The 21,151-nt window shown below is 43.1% G+C and overlaps 1 protein-coding gene across 2 annotated transcripts in view; it reads left to right on the forward strand.

Moving 5' to 3' along the window:
• Positions 1–21,151, forward strand: part of cacna2d2b (calcium channel, voltage-dependent, alpha 2/delta subunit 2b) — a 57,679-nt gene that overhangs the window by 15,950 nt on the left and 20,578 nt on the right. The window contains exons 5-13 of one of the 2 annotated variants that reach the window (XM_030349022.1): positions 16,295–16,339; positions 16,510–16,645; positions 16,767–16,898; positions 16,991–17,048; positions 17,330–17,380; positions 19,755–19,854; positions 19,980–20,141; positions 20,325–20,435; positions 20,548–20,626. In XM_030349022.1, coding sequence (XP_030204882.1) covers positions 16,295–16,339; positions 16,510–16,645; positions 16,767–16,898; positions 16,991–17,048; positions 17,330–17,380; positions 19,755–19,854; positions 19,980–20,141; positions 20,325–20,435; positions 20,548–20,626 — 874 coding nt within the window. The remainder of the gene's footprint in view (positions 1–16,294; positions 16,340–16,509; positions 16,646–16,766; positions 16,899–16,990; positions 17,049–17,329; positions 17,381–19,754; positions 19,855–19,979; positions 20,142–20,324; positions 20,436–20,547; positions 20,627–21,151) is intronic. The other variant, XM_030349078.1, reaches the window with a different exon arrangement.

Consider the following 21,151-nt stretch of genomic DNA (forward strand, 5'->3'; position numbering starts at 1 on the left):
ACTTTGGTCAACTACTGTTGTTTTAAATGTGCTATATAAATAAACTTGACTTGACTTGACTATGGCCTAAAGCCTACTTATTTTGGAGCGCCTGGTCCTCTGCCAATGCTACCGCGACAACAGCTTTCCGGGTGGCGTCCATGTTTTCCTCCAACGACCGAGCGAAATAATAAAACGGGCGTGTGGGCGTGGCGTCAGATCCGAGATCCGAGTCGGCTCGCCGAGAATACTCGAACGCAGCAGCTGAAAACCTGCTCCCGACCAGGTTTGGTTGACAGCATAAGTCACCATGGTGATACAGCGACGCTAAAAGAGATCGACTTTCGTGTCACAGCTAACCCAGGCTTTGAGCGCAACATACCTCGCTAACCCACTAATCGAAGTTCGTAGTACAGGGCACTGGTCTCACAGGAATCAGTTAAATGACCACGGGTGCTTAACTCAAAATCCATGGTGGCCTCACAGAATACCTTGAATTGTCTGTGATGCCCACGGATTTTGCTCCAATACAAGTTAATGACACTCATATTCCGTGGTGGCACACACACAGATCCCCGTTTCAAAGACCGAGTCGACCACGGGCGCTTAGCTCAAAATCTGTTTTTGCCTCACAGAATCACTTAAATTGTCCGTGATATGGCCACAGATTTTGCTCCAATGCAAGTTAATGACACTCATATTCCGTGGCACACACACAGATCCCCATCACAGAGAGAGAGAGAATGTGCGAATCGGTGCGCTGCTCGGCGGCTGCACTGCGACCCAGTCAGCCGTGTATGCCTTAAGTAAATTTGTTGTGTTTCAATGTGTCATGTCAATGTGTGTAATTCATGTTTTCTGTTTTTACATGCAACGGCTGCTGGGTCGCAAGACAAATTTCAGCACTGCTGACGAATAAAGGTCATATCGTTCATATCATATCATATATTTCAATGACCGAGTCAACCTGGTCTCACAGGGATCCGTGAATATATATATATATAAATATATATATATATATATATATATATATTAGAGCTGTCAGTTAAACGCGTTATTAACGGCGTTAACGCAAACCAAATTTAACGGCGTTAATTTTTTTATCGCACGATTAACGCAATTATTTTATAAAAAAAAAAAAATATATATATTTTTTTTTCTTTGGCTCAAAACAAAGAAGCAGTAGCCTGACTGCTATGTTCAAATGACATTTGTTGAAAGCAGTCGTTTAATTGCACTATAGGCTCTTTTTTTGTATCGTCCTGTTTTGATCAGTGTATATGCCAATGTTGTTATCAATAAAAAATCATTTGCACAAGGCAAGCCGATGCACACCATGTTGATAAGAGAATTAAAATGAGAAGAATTATGGGACAAAAAAATCAAGGGATATTTAGCATAGAAAAATAATTTGCGATTAATCGCGATTAATTAGAGTTAACTATGACATTATTGCGATTAATCACGATTAAATATTTTAATCGCTTGACAGCTCTAATATATATTATTATATATATAATATGGGAATGGGAGCGCTGTTTTTTTTTTCTCTTCCACAGAACGAAATATAAACATGCATTTTGAATGGGAGCGTTTCACAGACTTTTTTGTACTCCAAAGAACGAAACGAGAGAGAGAGAGAGAGAGAGAGAGAGAGAGGGCCCTATTTAACGGTCTGAAACCAAGTGAGAAGCGTGAAATGGAAGTAGCTTTGTGGGCGGATCTCTGGCGCTGTTGCTATTATATCAACGGATAAATTACTCTTGCGCCCGACGCAAATCTAAAATGGGTTGGTCTGAATACCCGTAGGTGTATTTTAGGAGTAACATGCAATAAGACGGAGTGCCATCTCCCATCCCTTTTAAGAGCCATGAGCGCATTTCAAGATGAGTGGATAATTTGGCAGCGCGTTTACAGTCTTCGATGAGACAGATGCATGACCACATGTTTTTTCTAACTTCAAATGGCTCAGTGGCCAAATAATATGGCCTAATTCACAAATGGAATAGTGTTTTCTTCTACAACTTCAGAAATACTGAGTCGTCATGTAAATTTCTATGAAGAAAACATAACACACATTCTTTTAAACACTCACTTGCGGTAAAACAATGTTTTCTCACAATCAAATACTCATCAATCCTAAAAGTTATGGGCTTGTACACGACGTCTGTGTCACGAAAATATTTATTTGCTCTACGGTGTTTGCAGATGCATTGATTTAGAAGTACAAATTGTTACTGCTGTATCAGCTGTTCTTTCCGAGTTAATTAACCAACGCTATCATTTACCCTAGAACGGGATTTTGTTTTGGAAGGCTGGGATATAGCCTACTTTGCTTGAGTTTATGATTGTTATTATTATTATTTTAAATCATGGCATAGCGTACTACAGTGTTCATTCATGCAGACCCCATGGATTTACTCTTTTCACAATCCACATCGTCATCATAAAATTGAAATTAGGCAAATCGTTTGCATTTTTGTGCTGTGTAAGCTTATGTTGCTTATGTTGTCTATGCTTTGTATTACGGATACTCCAATTTTTGCAGCAGATCATATTAAATATTTATTAATTTATTTTGTTATTTCGAGGAGGTCTATATATATAAATATGTATGTATATATATATCAATACATATTTATATATATTTATTTATTATATACGGAGACCACTGCCACTAAACATTGGACGTTGGATAGACGTGCAGATCATGTCTATATGTAAAGTGCAGATTTGCCATTTACAACATCCCCAGAATCCGGCCCTTCCTCACAAGGGAAGCAGCTCAGCTTCTAGTCCAATCACTGGTCATCTCCCGCCTCGACTACTGCAACTCACTCCTGGCTGGACTTCCTGCCTCTGCGATTAAACCTGGGCAGCGCATCCAGAATGTGGGAGCGCGCCTCGTGTTCAACATACCGAAGTTCTCCCATGTGACCCCCCTCCACTGGCTCCCTGTAGTAGCTTGCATCAAATTTAAGACAATGATACTGGCATACAAGGCAGTCGATGGAACTGCCCCTGCCTACCTCCAAGCATTGCCAAAGCCACACACCCCAGCTCGATCCCTCCGATTAACTACCTCAGCTGGACGTCTGGTACCGCCATCGCTAAGAACTAGCAAAGGCCGTTCAGCAAAGTCACAACTTTTCTCGGTTTTGGGACCTCAGTGGTGGAACGAGCTCCCTGCCGCTTTCAGGACCGCAGAGTCGCTCACTATCTTGCGAAAAAGACTCAAGACTAACCTGTTCAGAGTCCACCTCGACTCTGCATAGCCACCCTCCCCCTTCTGGCCACCATTGTGCACTGGATTGTGTTGTGTTGTGTTGTATTGTATTGTATTGTATTGTATTGTATTGTATTGTATTGTATTGTATTGTATTGTATTGTATTGTATTGTATTGTATTGTATTGTATTGTATTGTATTGTATTGTATTGTATTGTATTGTATTGCATTGTATTGTATTGTATTGTATTGCTTCACTGTGTAGCAACTGCAGTAGCTGCTATCATTGCTGTAACACGGGGAATTGGTTAGCCGAGCGATTGTTGTACTTGCACTTGGTTCTATGAGCATCCTTTCTGTACCGACAGCGATATATTGATGCACTTCTTAGGACAAATGTACTTATTGTAAGTCGCTTTGGATAAAAGCGTCTGCTAAATGCCCTAAATGTAAATGTCCGTCGGTCCATGAACAATTCTGGACATCTATTTTGCGCCCAAACTAGGTCCACTATTTGGATGTCAAACCATGACCCAACTTGGATGTAATATTGACATTTTTTGGACGTAATTTGGATGCCTATGACAGGTGCAGGAAATGTATACTTGAGGCGCGTTCTCGGTCCTGGTGATAACGAGACGGCCCGCCAGTGAGGACACTAATGCTTATGCGCGTTCCCGACAGCGACCGTTCATGTTCACTGCGTTGGGAATCTAAAAGTTCTTCACAGCAGGTTTTTTTTATCCGATAAAAAAAAGTCAGAACCAAACAGAACTTAGTAGGATCAGTTTCAAGTTCGAACACATTTATTTCCCTGTAGCCTATCATCAGTGTTGGGGGTAACGCGTTAAAAAGTAATGCGTTACAGTAACGATATTACTTTTATGGGTAACTAAGTACAGTAACGCATTACAATTCAAATATCGGTAACTACACTACTTTACTAGACTATATTAACGTGCTTTCCTGCGTAACCCAAGCCGTGTTTGCCTGTGTGTAAAGTTCTGATCTGTTTAGGTCTGCGCGTTTAAATGCAGAGTCGGGTAAATAGCCGGTGGCTCTTAGCCTAGAAATCTAGACGCCCCTAGCGGCAGCAAATTGAATTTGCAGCTAGGGAAGTCTAGCCTTCTGCCGTCGTTTTTCGCTGCTGGAAACAGAAAATGTGTAAGGCCAATCAGATCGTGAGGGGCGGTATCGAGCCGAATGACGACAGAGCTGCGATGGTTCCGTGTTAGAGGTAAACAATAATGGCTGCTGCTGCTGGCGAACAGCTGTCTTTCGACTCGGCTTTGGCCGCGACTCTTCAAGACTTGAAGTTATCATTTTCTTTGAGAAATGAACAAAGAACTGCACTGAAGTCTTTCCTGGAAAAGAAAGATGTATTCTGAGTTTTGCCGACCGGATACGGTAAAAGTTTCGTCGTTGGGCTCCATAGAGTGGCGAAGTCACGCCCCTTCCGGTAGAGCTCATTGGACCTATGAGATCGAAAAATTTGAATGGGTGTCAATGGAGAGAAAATAATTATTTTCTGGTCCCAGTCTTTATATGCCCTGGATTACACATATGTTGTTTGTGGATTTAAATGATAATTTTTCATGCAAAGAAAAGTAAACATTTTTGTGAAGAAGTTTGATAATTTTAGGTTTTATGTGAGGCCGCTTTGTGAACAACAGCTCTTCGCTGCTCTCGACGCATATGATATACGTCACCACACCCACACTTGGAACTCGGCACAGAGATGGCGATCTCTCTGCCCCACTTAACCGCTTTTTCCAAGGGGAGGAAAAAAGCATCGAAAGAGGTGAAAACCATTATAAGTCGGGGCACGTGCAGACTTTCAGTTATGCCCAGGGCTGTAGTGGAGGGTAAACGCACGTAAACGCCGTTTACGCACCTCTGGAATTTAGGAAATAGCGTTTACGCACCTCTAAATAGCGTTTACGCACCTCAAAGTTCCCTGTGCCTTGTATTCTGCCGTTGGAATAATCGGAAATAAATTCAGCATCATTTTAAAACACCTAAGACAAGGTTTCATATTGTTGAACAAATAAACGCTGTAATCTGAATCATTTTCATCTGCGCTGTAGGCCTATGCTATTATGGTCTGTGACCCTCCAATCAGTGCCTTGCGGCTGCGGAAGCGACACCAATCAGGATCCAGGAAAATATGTAAACAGGAAGTATGTAAACACATGGCCCTGCGCGTTGTGGATTATCATACCTGTCATTAATTAGCCATGGATATCAGGCGATTTTTGAAGAGACCTTCGAGTGCTCCCACTCCAACAGATGACCGAAAAAGGCCTCAAGTACAAAGTAAGACTGAAGATCATCAATTCACATGAGTTGTTTTTGTGATTTATAAATCAATTTTACTTGACAAACTATTAAGTGACTACGAGCATTCAGATTGGCCAATGCGTAGTCATGCTATCCGTGTACTGCCCACGTCAAAATGAGTGAAAGTCAGTCAGAGTTTTACTATCCATATTAAACTCCGGTTTCGGCGTATCAACTTCGCTATAGCTTGGTCGCTATAGACCCTTTTACAGCCAACGTCATCAAATAGTTGCGTGCGCATGCCGGCAACAGAAGTGGTATTGTTTCCCAGTCGTTCTGACTCACACACGACGTAGCAACTGACTAGCAAGAGTTTATAAGTGGATCAAAAAAAGTTTCCAGCATCAAAATGTCTGGTTGTTGCGTATATGGTTGTCAGAATCGATATTCCACCGGCGGACTAAAGTTGTATAGGATTCCGACAGGATCACAACCATTTAAGAGCAACCGGCGGCGTCTGTGGCTGCAGGCGATTAAACGTGTTGACTGGAATGAGGACATAATACAAAATTCTGATTTCACCACATAAAACTCTAGTCATGTCATGGTATTTGACGTTCTGTACATGACCACAGACAACGTATTCATAAGCATCATCCAGTGACTTATAGGCTCGTAATTTCTCTGGTGTACAAGCTCGGTTTCTCTATTAAATACGTAAGGGATAATGTATAGAACGCCGGTCATTATCGGGAAAATAAGCCCCGACAGGGCGAACAGGACACCTCCGCTGCGCGTCGGTGTCCTGTTCGCCCTGTCGGGGCTTATAAAAATAATGCACCGCCGGAAGTTGTGAAGTGCCCATGCAAGTGAACGGAACGTTGAAAAGACCCGTGTAATAAGTATATATATATCTGGCCACTGTATATTCGGCCACTTGCTGACGTCTTCAACCCATTCATTAATAGTACACGGATCTGGAAGTCGAACACCATTTGTCAAAGTCAACTTGTTGAAGTAAAATTCGCGATCTTGTGTTGATAATTCCCTCGCATAGCTTAACAAGCTGTTGATCTCTGCCATACTTCTGTTGCCGGACTGCGCGCGCATGCGTTCTACATCATCATTGTGTACAAACAGTAAAAGGGTCTATGTTAAAGCCTCAATTTGGAGATGCGAGGTTGGCGGGTGCAGCCGTGGACTCCGCGGCTGAACGGTGGATCGGGCGGATGACGCGACAAAAAAAATATTTTAATTTCAAAAATATATTACAATTAAATTCGGGCGGTTGGCGGTTAAACCAATAAAAATATAAATATTTATAAATATTTGTATTTTATATATTATAAATATTTTTATTTTATTATTTATTTTCTTTAGTTATTTTCCCAGCAAACTGGCCTGTTCCCTAGAGGAGCAGTATGGGGAATCCAAGTTGAAACAACTTGCCCAAAGGTTCAGACTTGAAGACAGAAAAATTCTTGAAGGCTATAGGGATTTTAAGGATAACTCAAGCATCATTCCAGAAAACCTTGCACCACTCCTGAATATCGACCATCTCATTCCAGTTAGCACTGCTGAGTGTGAGAGGGGGTTCAGCTTAATGAACATCATAGTGTGCCCCCTGAGATGCAGTCTGCACTTGGTCACAGTGTCGTCCTTGATGTTTATTCAACTGAATGGCCCACCACTCAGCCACCACAAAGTTCAATCCAACACGTAATTGAAGTCCTGGCTGGTGAAGCACAGGGGAGCCATGAACCCCAGAACACGCCCCTGCAAGGCAGGACCTGACGTGGAGGACATGGAGGCCCTCTGGGTACTACTGTGAAAAGCATGCATACTAATACACACATACACACATGCCATAGATAGATAGTTCTTAATCTACACATACTTTTCTTTACTGTTGAAATTTGAATAACTTGAATAAACTACAAACACATTCATTGACTGTCATTGATTGATTTAATATGACTTTAATTGATAACATAATGGAATATAGCCAGGCTAGCCTTACAGAGTCGCAACACTTTGCGTTGCGTTGTGTCGAGGTCGGTCTGATCAAAAAATTCATAGTTTACCCACCTCTAATTTGACCACTACAGCCCTGGTTATGCCGATGGGAAGATTGTCGGTCTTCTCCACGCCAGTCGCAGGGAGCGTGACGTCACATACGAGCCGTGTAGTCTTTCTCGTTGTGTTTTCTCTACAGCCTTTATCTGAACAATTGCACAATAAACGGTCGAACTCTTTGCATGAAAAATTATCATTTAAATCCACAAACAACAAACGTGTAATCCAGGGCATATAAAGTGGTCACCGTGGTCACACTGCTCCCAAAGGCCGTGGCCTGGGCACGATTGCTCCTTCATACATACGTCATAACGTCGTAATACGATAAATACGGCATCACCAAGCGTGGTGTCCAGCTGCGACTGAATGCTGTCGTCGGCCCCGAATTTCAAGTAAACACTCGACATCACTATCGCACCAACGTAAACCCACTCGTGAACCGCTTGCCGCCATTGTTTAAAATGATTGTTGTGGGGAAGAAGGGCATGGACCTATAAAGAAAGAAGAGTCGCGCAAAGACTACGTCATCCAGCTCACGGTGCGTATCCGCGCGTGTGCGCGTGTCATCTCATCAGCATCTGTACTTTGGCCACGGCGCACCTCTTCCAAGTGTGCCATGGCCAAGGGGCTGTTCCGTGCTGGAATACGGATGGCGTGGTCACACTAGCAAACGTTCTAGACTTTAGTATGCAAATGAGCTCGGACATGGGGCCCCTTACACTACACTACTGTGAGTGGCCCCTTACACTACTTCTTAATATTTAGGGGTCCAAGCCAACAGGTTGGATCCCTATTGTTTTTTAGTGTTTTTTATTCCTATACTTACCTCCCTAAAAGTGGGACCACAGCCCAAACCGTAAATGGTGCACGCACGCCAATTGCATGACTAGATCCAGGTACATGAGGTGACTGCAGACGAACAAATCCAGACACTCCGGCCACTAGGTGGCGCTATACCAAGGAATACGCGTTTGGGGCTATAACTCCCACACCGAACCTTCCACAGTCCAAAACGTTAGACACACAGATTCACTGGAGTCTGCTGCATCTTTTGGCATAGGCCACGCCCATTTGCGTCTATAATTAAAATATTTTTTTCCCAAAATCGCGAAAACCGCTAAACTGCCTTTTCCCTACCCCTCCCACATTTCTTGACCTATCGACACCAAACTTTGCACAGGACATCTTCAGACGCACAAAAAATAAAAAATTTGAACACTTTTTTGATCCGACCTTCGACGACGAAACGGTAGCGTTTTGAATATTGGTTTATAGGCTATGTTACACGTGGAAAATCAAAAATCCCAAAAAATCAAAAATTAGACATCGGATGGAGTTCAAATTTTACACACATGTCGGCGCAACCCTTAATGGCGTTCGATAAAAAATTCGGAAAATTTCGCCACGAGCAAAATTCTCTTTGGAAAATTACGCCACAAGGCGGCGCCATAAACGAGGAAATTGTACATCTCCTAACTGGCCAAAGGAATGTTCTGAAAACGCGTTTGGGGATATATCTCCCACACCGAACCTCCCACAGTCAAAACCTTTATATCCACAGGTTCACGGTAGTGTTTTGAACACATGCTTCGCGTTGTGCCGGCGAAATGCCTAACCGCTAAACTGCCTTTTCCCTACTCCTCCCACATTTCTTGCCCGATCGACACCAAACTTTACACACGACATCTTCAGACGCACACAAAAAAAATAATTCGAACACTTTTTTGATACGACCTTCCACGAAAAAACGGTAGCGTTTTGAATATTGGTTTATTAGCTATATTATGCGTGGAAAATCATAAATCCAAAAAAATCCAAAATTATACATCGGATCGAGTCCAAATTTTGGAAATATGTTGGTGCTACCCTTAATTGCGTTCAATTCAAATTCGGGAAATTTCGACATCAGGGAGCGCGTTAAACAACGACATTGTGTATCTGGACCCCTGCATAACTGCTTGCAGTTCTCGTTCAAGATGTTTTCTGTACCATTGGTTTTCCTGTACATTTCACCTTTGAACTGGTTACAATTTTGGACGTCATTTGGCCACCTATGTAAGGTGCATCTGTATGCATGATGTAATATTTGTATTATATGTTTTTTTGTTGTTATTTTACATTTCCTCGTTTATTTATTTTAAGTAATCAAGTGATTTTATGCATACATATATTTTTGCATTTATCTGTTTATTTATTTGGAAATGCAGTATTTAATTGGCCTATAGGCATGTCTTCTTTTTTTATCTGTGTGTCTGTGAGTGATCCTGTTTGCGACTGTGTGTGTATGTGTGTATGTCTGTGTGTTCGAATGCTTGTGCACTAGTTTGTTTGCTCCTGGTTAAGGAGTTGGACCAGGAACCGGAGGGCGGACGGTTTGAATCCAGACCAGTACACAAAAAATTGTCCTAAAGGAATGTGTTCACCTGCTGCCGGATGGGTCAAAGCATGCGGGTGATAGCGAGGGAGTGAGAGAGAGCCACTGATCAGTCCATATCATTTCTCCGATGCTGCAAATAAATAAATCACCGTTTGTCTTTTTCCGAGGGCAACAACCATAAACATATTAAATAAAATAAATAAATTCTAATAAAAAGTATATAAAATATATGCTATATACATTTTTTCGAAATTTGATGTTGAAAAGACGTCCACAAACGACCACATTTGGACTATGATAGCCCTTACACAGAGTTCCGAAGGACGTCAACATTAGCCGTTCGGTAGACGTCGCCTGGGTAACGAAACAACCCCTTCACTGGACCGAAATTTGACGTCCAACAATGACACAGAAAAGACGTCACATATATATATAGTTATTTATTCATTTATTATATAGGGAGTCCACCAGACCTCCTCGAAGCAACAAAATAAAGAAATAAATATAAATATGATCTGCTGCAAAAATTTGAGCATCCATAATACAAAGCTTTGACCCTTTGTTGCATTTGTGGTTTTGACGTATACATATATTAATACGGTGCACTGTACATGCGCACACCCCTTCTGAAGCTCTCTCTCTCTCTCTCTCTCGCTGTCTCTCTTTCTCTCTCTCTCTCCCTCGTTTCGTTCTTTGGAGCACGAAAAAGTCTGAGAAATATTCCCATTCAAAATACATGGATTTACATTTCGTTCCGACGCGAAGAAGTCCCAGAAACACTCCCATTCCCATATTGTTGATGTATATATATATATGTATATATATCTTGGATCTGCCCAGTGCCAATCTGGATCTGCCATAACCAATCGCTAACGTTTGGCCGGGAATCACCCCCATGCCCCATTTAAGTGATTCTGTAAGGCCACAACGGATTTTGAGTTCAGCGCCTGTGGTCGGCTCGGTCGTTGAATCGCGAATCTGTGTTGATGTCACAGAATATGAGTGATATTAACTTGCATTGGGACAAAATCCGTGCTCATATCAGGGCAATTGCAGTGATTCCGTGAGGCCACCACGGATTTTGAGTTAAACGCTCGTGGTCATTTCACAGATTCCTGTGAGACCTGGTTGCACTAAACACAATACCATACACAACCAGCACTCAATAAAATTAAATACTATACAATATATATCAGCACTCCTATAAAAGGTGCAGTGACACTCTAACACCACTGTATGCAGGATGGACGGAGCTCTGTCTGTCTGCAGTTTATGTTGATGTCCAGTTCCGAGCGAGGGTTAAGGTACGGCCACACCAAAAGCGTTACCCGCGTATCACGCGTATAAAATCGGCAATTTTTCCATAGGGAACCATTGGTTTACGCGCGTATGAGACGCGTACACGCGTTACATGCGTATAAGCAACATTTTACTCGCGTAAAGCCGCGAACACACCAAGCGCGTACCTCGCGTACCATGTAGCGCGTACCTCGCGTACCAACGCAGCTAAAATGTTGCTTGACCATTTTGTGTCAAAAATTGTCAGATACGCGCGTAGATGAGACCGCCCAAAACTCCCCCCCCCCCCCCCAGCCTGTGGCTGCGCTGGATTTAGGAGTCCGAGGAAGGAAACCCAAACGCCGCCGTGTTTGGGTGGATGATAGAGCTTGGATCGGGTTAGATTAAATAATCTCGGATATAAATAACAATAATCGGGTTAAATAACTTCACATGGTGTGTCTGGTGTGTTTCCAGCATTCGTAGTGTTGATCAGCAGAGAAATAGTCCGCCAAGACGTTGAGGTTGCTTAGCAATCAGAGACTCTGTCCATGCAAGTGAACGGAGCGTTCACTCTTCGTCATAACTATCAAACCAAACATCCTTCACATTCACCGAGCGAACCTTATGAAAGTAAAATGCACATTTCTCGCTAGAAATGTTTCCATAAACGCATTTAATGGCGTAACTATGTTACTATTTCCACCCAGAATAAAGAAAGTGGCCGGCCGTGGCTGCCATGGACATGGCTGCGCTGGAGTCCGAGGTAGGAAACCCAAACGCTGCCGTGTTTGGGTGATAGAGTTTAGATCGGGTTAGATTAAATAATCTCGGATATAAATAACAATAATCGACTTAAATAACTTCACATGGTGTGTCTGGTGTGTTTCCAGCATTCGTAGTGTTGATCAGCAGATATATAGTCCGCCAAGACGTTGAGGTTGCTTAGTAACCAGAGACTCTGTCCATGCAAGTGAACGGAGCGTTCCCTCTTCGTCATAACTATCAAACCAAACATCCTTCACATTCACCGAGCGAACATTATGAAAGTAAAATGCACATTTCTCGCTAAAAATGTTTCCATAAAAGCATTTAATGGCGTAACTATGTTCCTATTTCCACACAGAATAAAGAAAGATGTCGGCCGTATGCTTCTGTCCAAGCTCACTACTCTCTGCCAGTGACGTCGGGTCAAGCTCAACGCTGATTGGCTATTGCGGCGCGTATGAGCGTAAAAAGTTCAATTTTTTGAACTCCTCGTACGCGCGTATATGTACGCATACGCGCGTATATATACGCGCCTCATACGCCCCTAACGCGAGTAAAATGTTGCTTATACGCATGTAACGCGTGTACGCGTCTCATACGCGCGTAAACCAATGGTTCCCCATGGAAAAATTGCAGATTTTATACGCGTGATACGCGGGTAACGCGTTTGGTGTGGCCGTTCGCTTCTGTGACACACAAAAAGCATCGCGCACCTTTCAAAAAGGGGGCAGTTGAGACAATGAGATTTCAGAGCGAGACTTTTCCTTGAGCAAGCCTAAAGGTACGGCCACACCAAAAGCGTTACCCGCGTATCACGCGTATAAAATCGGCAATTTTTCCATAGGGAACCATTGGTTTACGCGCGTATGAGACGCGTACACGCGTTACACGCGTATAAGCAACATTTTACTCGCGTTAGGCGCGTATGAGGCGTATATATAAGCGCGTATATATACGCGCGTACATATACGCGCGTACGAGGAGTTCAAAAAATTGAACTTTTTACGCTCATACGCGCCGCAATAGCCAATCAGCGTTGAGCTTGACCCGACGTCACTGGCAGAGAGTAGTGAGCTTGGACAGAAGCATACGGCCGACATCTTTCTTTATTCTGTGTGGAAATAGTAACATAGTTACGCCATTAAATGCTTTTATGGAAACATTTTTAGCGAGAAATGTGCATTTTACTTTCATAATGTTCGCTCGGTGAATGTGAAGGATGTTTGGTTTGATAGTTATGACGAAGAGGGAACGCTCCGTTCACTTGCATGGACAGAGTCTCTGGTTACTAAGCAACCTCAACGTCTTGGCGGACTATATATCTGCTGATCAACACTTCGAATGCTGGAAACACACCAGACACACCATGTGAAGTTATTTAACCCGATTATTGTTATTTATATCCGAGATTATTTAATCTAACCCGATCCAAGCTCTATCATCCACCCAAACACGGCGGCGTTTGGGTTTCCTTCCTCGGACTCCTAAATCCAGCGCAGCCACAGGCTGGGGGGGGGGGGGAGTTTTGGGCGGTCTCATCTACGCGCGTTACGCGCGTATCGGACCATTTGTGACACAAAATGGTCAAGCAACATTTTAGCTGCGTTACGCGCGTACATGGTGCGCGAGGTACGCGCTTGGTGTGTTCGCGGCTTTAGTTGGACACGATAACAAACAGGCAAGATCAAGGTAAAGGTAAAGAAAAAAAGTGATTACTTAGTAGGGATCTTTTCCATAATGATAGAATATAATCAGTGGAAAAACAACCCTTTTACATTCACCCCGTGTAATTTCCCCAGGGATTACATTGCAGCCCATTCAGCAGATTATCGTTATTAGTTTAGATCCATTAGACCTAAAATGATCGGCAAATAGGGTCTAGGTGGAAAAATCCTGTAGCTCTCTTTATGTAAAGTTGGATTTCCTTGTACACTGAAACAAAAACATGTACAAACCATCTTCTTTTATTATATACTTAAATATTGTATTATAATAATACAATGTGATTATATAAGAAAAGCTGATGTTATAATATACTATAGGAATATACTAAAGGAACCATATTATTTTCATACTCTTAATTGAAACATTAGGGTGAAATACACATTTCTTATTTGTTTTACATTCACTGGAAAAAGCCTTCTGTTGAACCAATTAAAAAAAACAAGGGTAATGGTTCACATCTATATTACATAACTTGAGCCAATGACAAATATATAGCTTAACTCAAACAATATTTCCTATGTTCATAAAAACAAAATAATACAACTTGACACCAAGTATAATTCTATTCTTTGAATGAAGTTAATACATTTAAATCGTATGTTAAATCCTAAACAAAAAAATATTGATTCACTCCAACAATTGTTTCTCATTTAAGAAATATCTATCAGAAATAATTTGTTTTATCCAATCAAAAAGATTACCATTTAATCAAACAATTGTTTCTCATTTAAACATTACATATTTTTGTATACATCATCATCATTTTTTCCCCGCTCGGCTCTCGCCGCTTCATGGCCTCGGGGCGCTTCGGTCTGGATTCGACATCACATCGCGACATCAGTCAGGGTTAGGTCAAAGACACCTCGATACTCTGCTTGGTGAAGCCGGGGATCGAACCAACAACCTACAGGTCACCAGCCAACCCGCTCTACCACCTGAGCTACTGCCGCCACACAATATGCAATATATATTAACAAGATAAATGGCAGAGTTAGACCTACTCCAGACCTCCCTCCAGACACAGACAGACTGTCCTAGCTCACAGAACCAGTGAGTCATCGTCACTCTGGTCAAGGCTAGTGCTTTCACCTCAAAAAGTCGCCGAAAGTCACCAATAGCAGCTGAAAAAGAAGCTAGATTTGTCGCTTGTCGCTGTTTTGAAAAAAAGTCGCCAAAGGGGTCTGAAAAGTAGCTAAATATAGCGACAAAATCGCTAAGTTGGCAACACTGCGGTTTGGTCCAGTAGTCGTAAGCGTCTTTGTATTTAATGCGCATGCGCAGGCTTGTACGTAACCTTGAAATTGTACATTTGTCTGAACAAATATTTCTAAATTGAGCTCCTAATCAAATATAACAGGGTTTTAGGAAGAAAACAAAAAAAAAATATTTGGATTGAATGACAAAAGTATTAATCAGTTAAATACACAACCTTAAAATTTTACATTTGTCAAAATGGATATTTCTTAATTGAGCTCCTAATTAAAAATATCTATATTACACAGTATTTTGAAATAAAAAAAAGTTATTTTAAAAATAAAACAAAAAATGTTTATTTGAATTGAATTACAAAATAATAATCAGATGAAGTACGGCTTAAAACCCTTTTTCCAGTGTTGTATTACGCTGCTCACAAAAAAAGTACACTATATTAAGCTCTACGACTACATGAAACACTATATTATTAAACTTTAACTTGGGGAGGGGACGACATCATTTGTATTTTATGATTCTCTACCACACTGCAGACATTACCAAATATATTGCATACATTTAGTGTGCAGGACCTGAGTTATAACCAAAGAGGTTAGGAGAGGAAAAAGCTGAGTTAATGTTTTCTTCTCTGCAGAAGAACTAGAACCGCTGACCTTAATGCTAGAGGCCCTCGTCCCTCCGGTCTCTCCCTGTAAAGATAAAGGGGCCGGGGCAAGGGGCCCCAGCTCTGTCAGGGTGGGAGATATTGACACGATAGGAAGGAGAGCTAATGTCCAGCTCGGAGCTGTCCCAGACAGATCCACGCTCACTCTACCTTTCCGATCGGTCTGCTTCATTAGCCCGTTGAAGTTCCCCTCACCTCAGGCCCTTTGACTGCCTCCTCCACTCTGCCTCATGACTCTCATGAGGGGCCGTTCACCGTGGGCATCATCACTCCCGCTGTGAACTCCTCATGCGTGAAGCAGCTGACGCCCCGGCTGAAAGCCATCCGCTCATCTCCACACTCGGTGGGGATGAGGAGTTAAAGTGATGGACTTTTAGGTGATGTGCTTTTACACGCGCACACACACACACACACCTAGGCATGCACACACAGGCACGCACGCACGAATGCACGCAGGCACGCACGCACATGGATATGGCATAGAAAGCAGTTTGATTAGAATGCAGCACAGAGTACCAAATCCAGCCATTAATCCTAGTCATTCAACAAAAAGTTATTCAACCAAAAAAAGGCAAAAAGCGTGGAACTATTTTGGCCTGAACAAGAGCCACACTAATTCTCAGAGGCCGGAAAGAGGTCCTTCATTCTGGTTCAAGGATTGGCGTTGACATGGTTTGATCCTCCTGTCTGTATGTTTCTGTCGTACAGGAGTTGGACATGGCTTATTATGATTCAAAGGCAGAGCTGGACTACGTGAGTCGGAAACAAATTGGAATACATTTGAGAATACATATAAAAAAATTAGATTCATTTGCAGTTATTTTCACTGCTTGTCATCTTTACTTTGCCACATTTTAATTATGCATGATGTTAGTGGGACCCACAGACTCAGCGGATGCATATGTTTTCATGTGTCCTGGTAGTACTCAATGGATGGCGATGGGGACATGGAAAACCCGTCCCATATCAAGCTGGAATTTGTCTACGATCCAAACTTCAAAAACAACGTCAACTACTCCTACACTGCAGTTCAGATCCCTACAGACATCTACAAAGGAGGCAAGAGGCTCACCTGCAGGCTCTCCTTCTCCTCTCTTAACACCGTATGATTGATGGGTTCTAGACGTGTCTGACAGCCCATCGGTCTCTCTCCGGCTGGTGTTCCCCTCTGCGCTCACAGCCCCTGTCATCCTGAACGAGCTGAACTGGACGCAGGCCCTGGAGAAGGTGTTCATGGAGAACAGCCGGGAGGACCCCTCGCTGCTCTGGCAGGCCTTTGGCAGCGCTACGGGGGTCACCCGCTACTACCCCGGTGAGAGCCCTCCCCTCACCACCACCCTTCCACCTGACATTCTTCCCTTCCAACTTTGCGCCGGATGTTACATCTTGTTTCGGCCTCCTCAGCCACACCCTGGAGAGCTCCTGATAAGATCGACCTCTACGATGTCAGGCGCCGGCCCTGGTACTGCCCGTGCCTCCAAGCCTGTGTTTGCGTTTTGTGTTTGTATTTTGTGTTTGCGTTCGTGTTTGTAGTTTGCGTTTTTGCTCGTGTTTGTGTTAGTAGTTTTCGTTTGCGTTTGTGTTTTGTGTTTGTGTTTGTATTTTGCGTTTGCGTTTGTGTTTGTGTTTTGCGTTTGTGTTTTGCATTTGCGTTTGCGTTTGTGTTTCAGTTTGAATGCCCGTACAGTTAAGTCAGCGGTTTGCGTTCATAACGCAGCCTTACCTTGTTTCTCTGTGTTTCAGGTACATTCAGGGGGCATCATCACCAAAAGACATGGTTATTCTGGTCGATGTGTGAGTAAAATAACATGAATAAATTTAAACGTGAGCACATTCTTATCTATTACCAACACACACATTAGCAACCACCAGTTTTAAAGATCAACTCAATGTCGATGAGTTCCAATCACTTATTGTTCATACTGAAAGTTACCACCTGCACATACACTTCTCGGCCCTGTCGGAGTCTTCGTACTGTCACTCCTGTCATATGATGCTATACAACAACAACAGTTCAGTGAGGATGAGCTTAGGGCCACACCGTCCTATCAGGGACTTCCTTTCATTCTTTACCAGTCGGCCATTAAGTCCAAAAATGTGTTCAAATTATGTTTATTCATACTATCAGCTGTTAATTGTTTCATAAAGGGGACATATTATGAAAACAACACTTTTCCTGGGATTGGGGTGTTGTTTTGGGTCTCTGGTGCTCCCACACGCATACAAACAATGAAAAAATACATGATTTTTTGAGTGAGGTATGCATTTCTAAAAGCAGCCCCCCTCCAGTTACCGAACGAGCGAGTCAGTTTTGGCGCCCCCTCCTACGCAGGAAGGGGGCAAACTTGAATATCACCTCCCACCTCCCCACCCCCCTCCAATCAGAGCATAGCTAAGATTTTGTGGACCAGCGGACGAGCGCTGGGCGGAGATGTTCGCGCATTTCAGAAGCAGGCATATTCCATACAAAAATAGATTTTTTTCTAATTTGTCAGATTGCCACGTGACTGCCTGACAGGGAGTCCGGGGGAGCTGCCGGACTGCCGCCGAAGCTCTGGTGGCAGTCCGCCAGCTCCACCGCCGAAGCTCTGGTGGCAGTCCGCCAGCTCCACCGCCAAAGCTCTGGTTGCAGTCACCCAGCTCCGGCGGTGGAGCTTCGGCGGGAGTCCGGCAGCTCAGCTCCGGGAGTACAATCCCTTTTCTGCCGGAGCTGCCGGACTGCCGCCGAGCTCCCCCCGCTGGAGCTGCCGGACTGCTGCCAGAGCTACGGCGGTAGTCCGGAGGAGGAGACATGGAGGGGAAAGGGATTGTACTCCCGGACTGCCACCAAGCTCCCCCCGCCGGAGCTGCCGGACTGCCGCCAAAGCTTCGGTGGCAGTCCGGCAGCCCCGGCATGTGTACTCCCAGAGCTGAAATGCCGCCGAAGCTTCGGCGGCAGTCCGGCAGCCCAGCTTCCGGAGTACAATGCCTTTCTCATCCATGTTGCAGTTCACTATGGACTTCGGAGAGTCAAGGCCAAAGTTCCTTTCCCCCAATTCATCTCAACCATGGCCGAGATAACCCCCACTACGAGACTTTACTTGTTGTGGAAGTACCATTGACGTCAGACGCAGTCTTTATGATTCATATGATTCATAATATCATCCGAGGCGCAAATAGCTTTTGGCCGTGATATTAGATAGAATATTATATAAATACCTATAGATTATTATTATTATTATTATATTATATCATAACATAGATATAGAGCTCCAGGATTCCGCAAAACGGCAACAATCCCTTCTCCTCTATGCTGTGGTTCAATCTGACAGCTCATTGGTCAATGGGCAGCAGCTCATTTGCATTAAAGCTACAGAAACCAGAACCGGCTCATTCTGAGAGTTGGGTCTGTCTGCGTCCTGCAAGACGGAGGCGTAACTTGTAGTCGGAGGCGTAACTTGTAGTCGGAGGAAGCGTAACTTGCACCAGGAGGCGTAACATGTAGTCGGAGGAGGCGTAACTTGTAGTAGGAGGCGTAACTTGTAGTCGGAGGCGTGTCTAGTACTTTTCTAAATCGTGGAAGTGATCTGTATGTAGCAGTGGTGCGCGGGTACATAAATGACCGCAACTCGGACATCAAATATTAGGCCTTAAATTGACTTACCGTCATGAATATCGGAAGACCCGACTTCAATGAAGATCTCGTGTGAACCGTGATTTACAACGCTTTTTGTTTAACGCGAAAAGAGAAAGATCTCGCGTGGACCGCGATTTAGAAAAGAACAAGTTACGCCTCCTAGTACAAGTTACGCCTCCTACTACAAGTTACGCCTCCGTCTTGCAGGACGCAGACAGATACTATTGCATTCTGAAGGGACTGAAGCAGAGGGGAATAGCAGCAGGCGAGATTTTTTTTCCTAAAAGCTATTTCCAGCAAATAGCTTCAAAAACAGGTTTTCTGGAAGTCATGTACCATGTTTACTTGTTGGGAAAAAACACCATAATATGTCGTCCTTAAACCAAAGAGACCAGATAAAAGCAATGAGAAATATTTATTCAAGAGTCTTTAATCCTATCCAAGTGATATACAATACAATAAAAATTGGTAAAAACTAACTAAATAAATGCAGCGGCATCAAATCGATACCGCACATACTGACTTGGTTCCCCACACTGGCTCTGTCTCTAGGAGCGGAAGTGTGAGCGGCCTGACTCTGAAGCTCATCAAGGCCTCGGTGATGGAGATGCTAGACACGCTGTCTGACGACGACTACGTCAACGTGGCAAGGGTCCGTATCCACTACACTAAGTATCGACCTTGCCCATTGATTCCTCCCTCACTGGGCTCCACTCCACTGCAGTCCGTCTCTCTCCGTCAGAAACGTGGTTAAGGCTCCTTTCTCCCCGTGCTTAGTTCAACGAGAAGGCAGAGGCTGTGGTCCCCTGCTTCAAACATCTGGTCCAGGCCAACATACGCAACAAGAAGATCTTCAAGGATGCGGTGCAGCAAATGCAAGCCAAAGGCACGACTGATTACAAGTCAGGCTTTCATTTTGCCTTCAACCAGCTGTTGAATGTGAGTTACTGAAAGTCAGACATTGCTAACCAAATTTAAGCTGCATCTGATTAAAAATCTCCATCGCCGTTCCTGTTTTCGTCCTTGAACAATTGACTTGACTAAATCAGATGTCAGCTAAATCTCATTTCATTCTGGTTGTTTCTCTTTTCTCCTTCTCTCCGAAAACAACATGTTCTGCAGAAGACAAACGTCCCTCGAGCAAACTGCAATAAAATCATAATGTTATTTACGGACGGCGGGGAGGACAGAGCGCAGGATATCTTCGTGCAGTACAACTGGCCTAATAAAACCGTTTGTTTCTCCACAAGCCTTGGGAACTTGATGTCTTCAGCACAGTTATAAATACCCTCAAATACTGATTTTCTTGCTTTCCTTTTTAACAATCAATGTCCAATTTTTTTAGGTTAGAGTATTTACCTTCTCTGTCGGTCAACACAACTATGATGTCACGCCCCTGCAGTGGATAGCATGCACAAATAAAGGTAGGTTGAAATAGCTCTTTCATGGACTCTTGTAATGCTGCCTTGTTGTTTCTGAAGTGCTATACATATCCATAATGCACGCTGGATAGCAAAACAATGGCATTAAATGGCTCAGGGAGCTGAACTTCCTGACACATGCAGAGCATTAGTCACGTGCCATTCTAGAAAGATAATAATAGAACTGCAATAGAAATGCCGTATCAGATTATGCATAATTGAAAGGATGTATCTTACACCTAATTCTCAGTACATCCACAACACATCTCTGTATTTAACTTAGAAAATGGTTGGACTATTAAATAGTGGGGTATATAAAATGGCAAAATGAGGTATACATTGTTTTTTTCTGGAGAGTCATTTTTTCTCGTCATTTTTGCAACTAGAATACAAATTTGAATGGTATTGCATAATGGTATTAGGGTCCTCTTATAATGGACTATCAACATTTTAAATCATTCCGGAAAACAGAGATAAAGATCAATATATAATGCAAATAGTATTCCAGTGTAGGTATCTTTAAGTGTT

This window comes from Gadus morhua, chromosome 1, assembly GCF_902167405.1.
Source record: "Gadus morhua chromosome 1, gadMor3.0, whole genome shotgun sequence".
NCBI classification, from domain to species: domain Eukaryota; kingdom Metazoa; phylum Chordata; class Actinopteri; order Gadiformes; family Gadidae; genus Gadus; species Gadus morhua.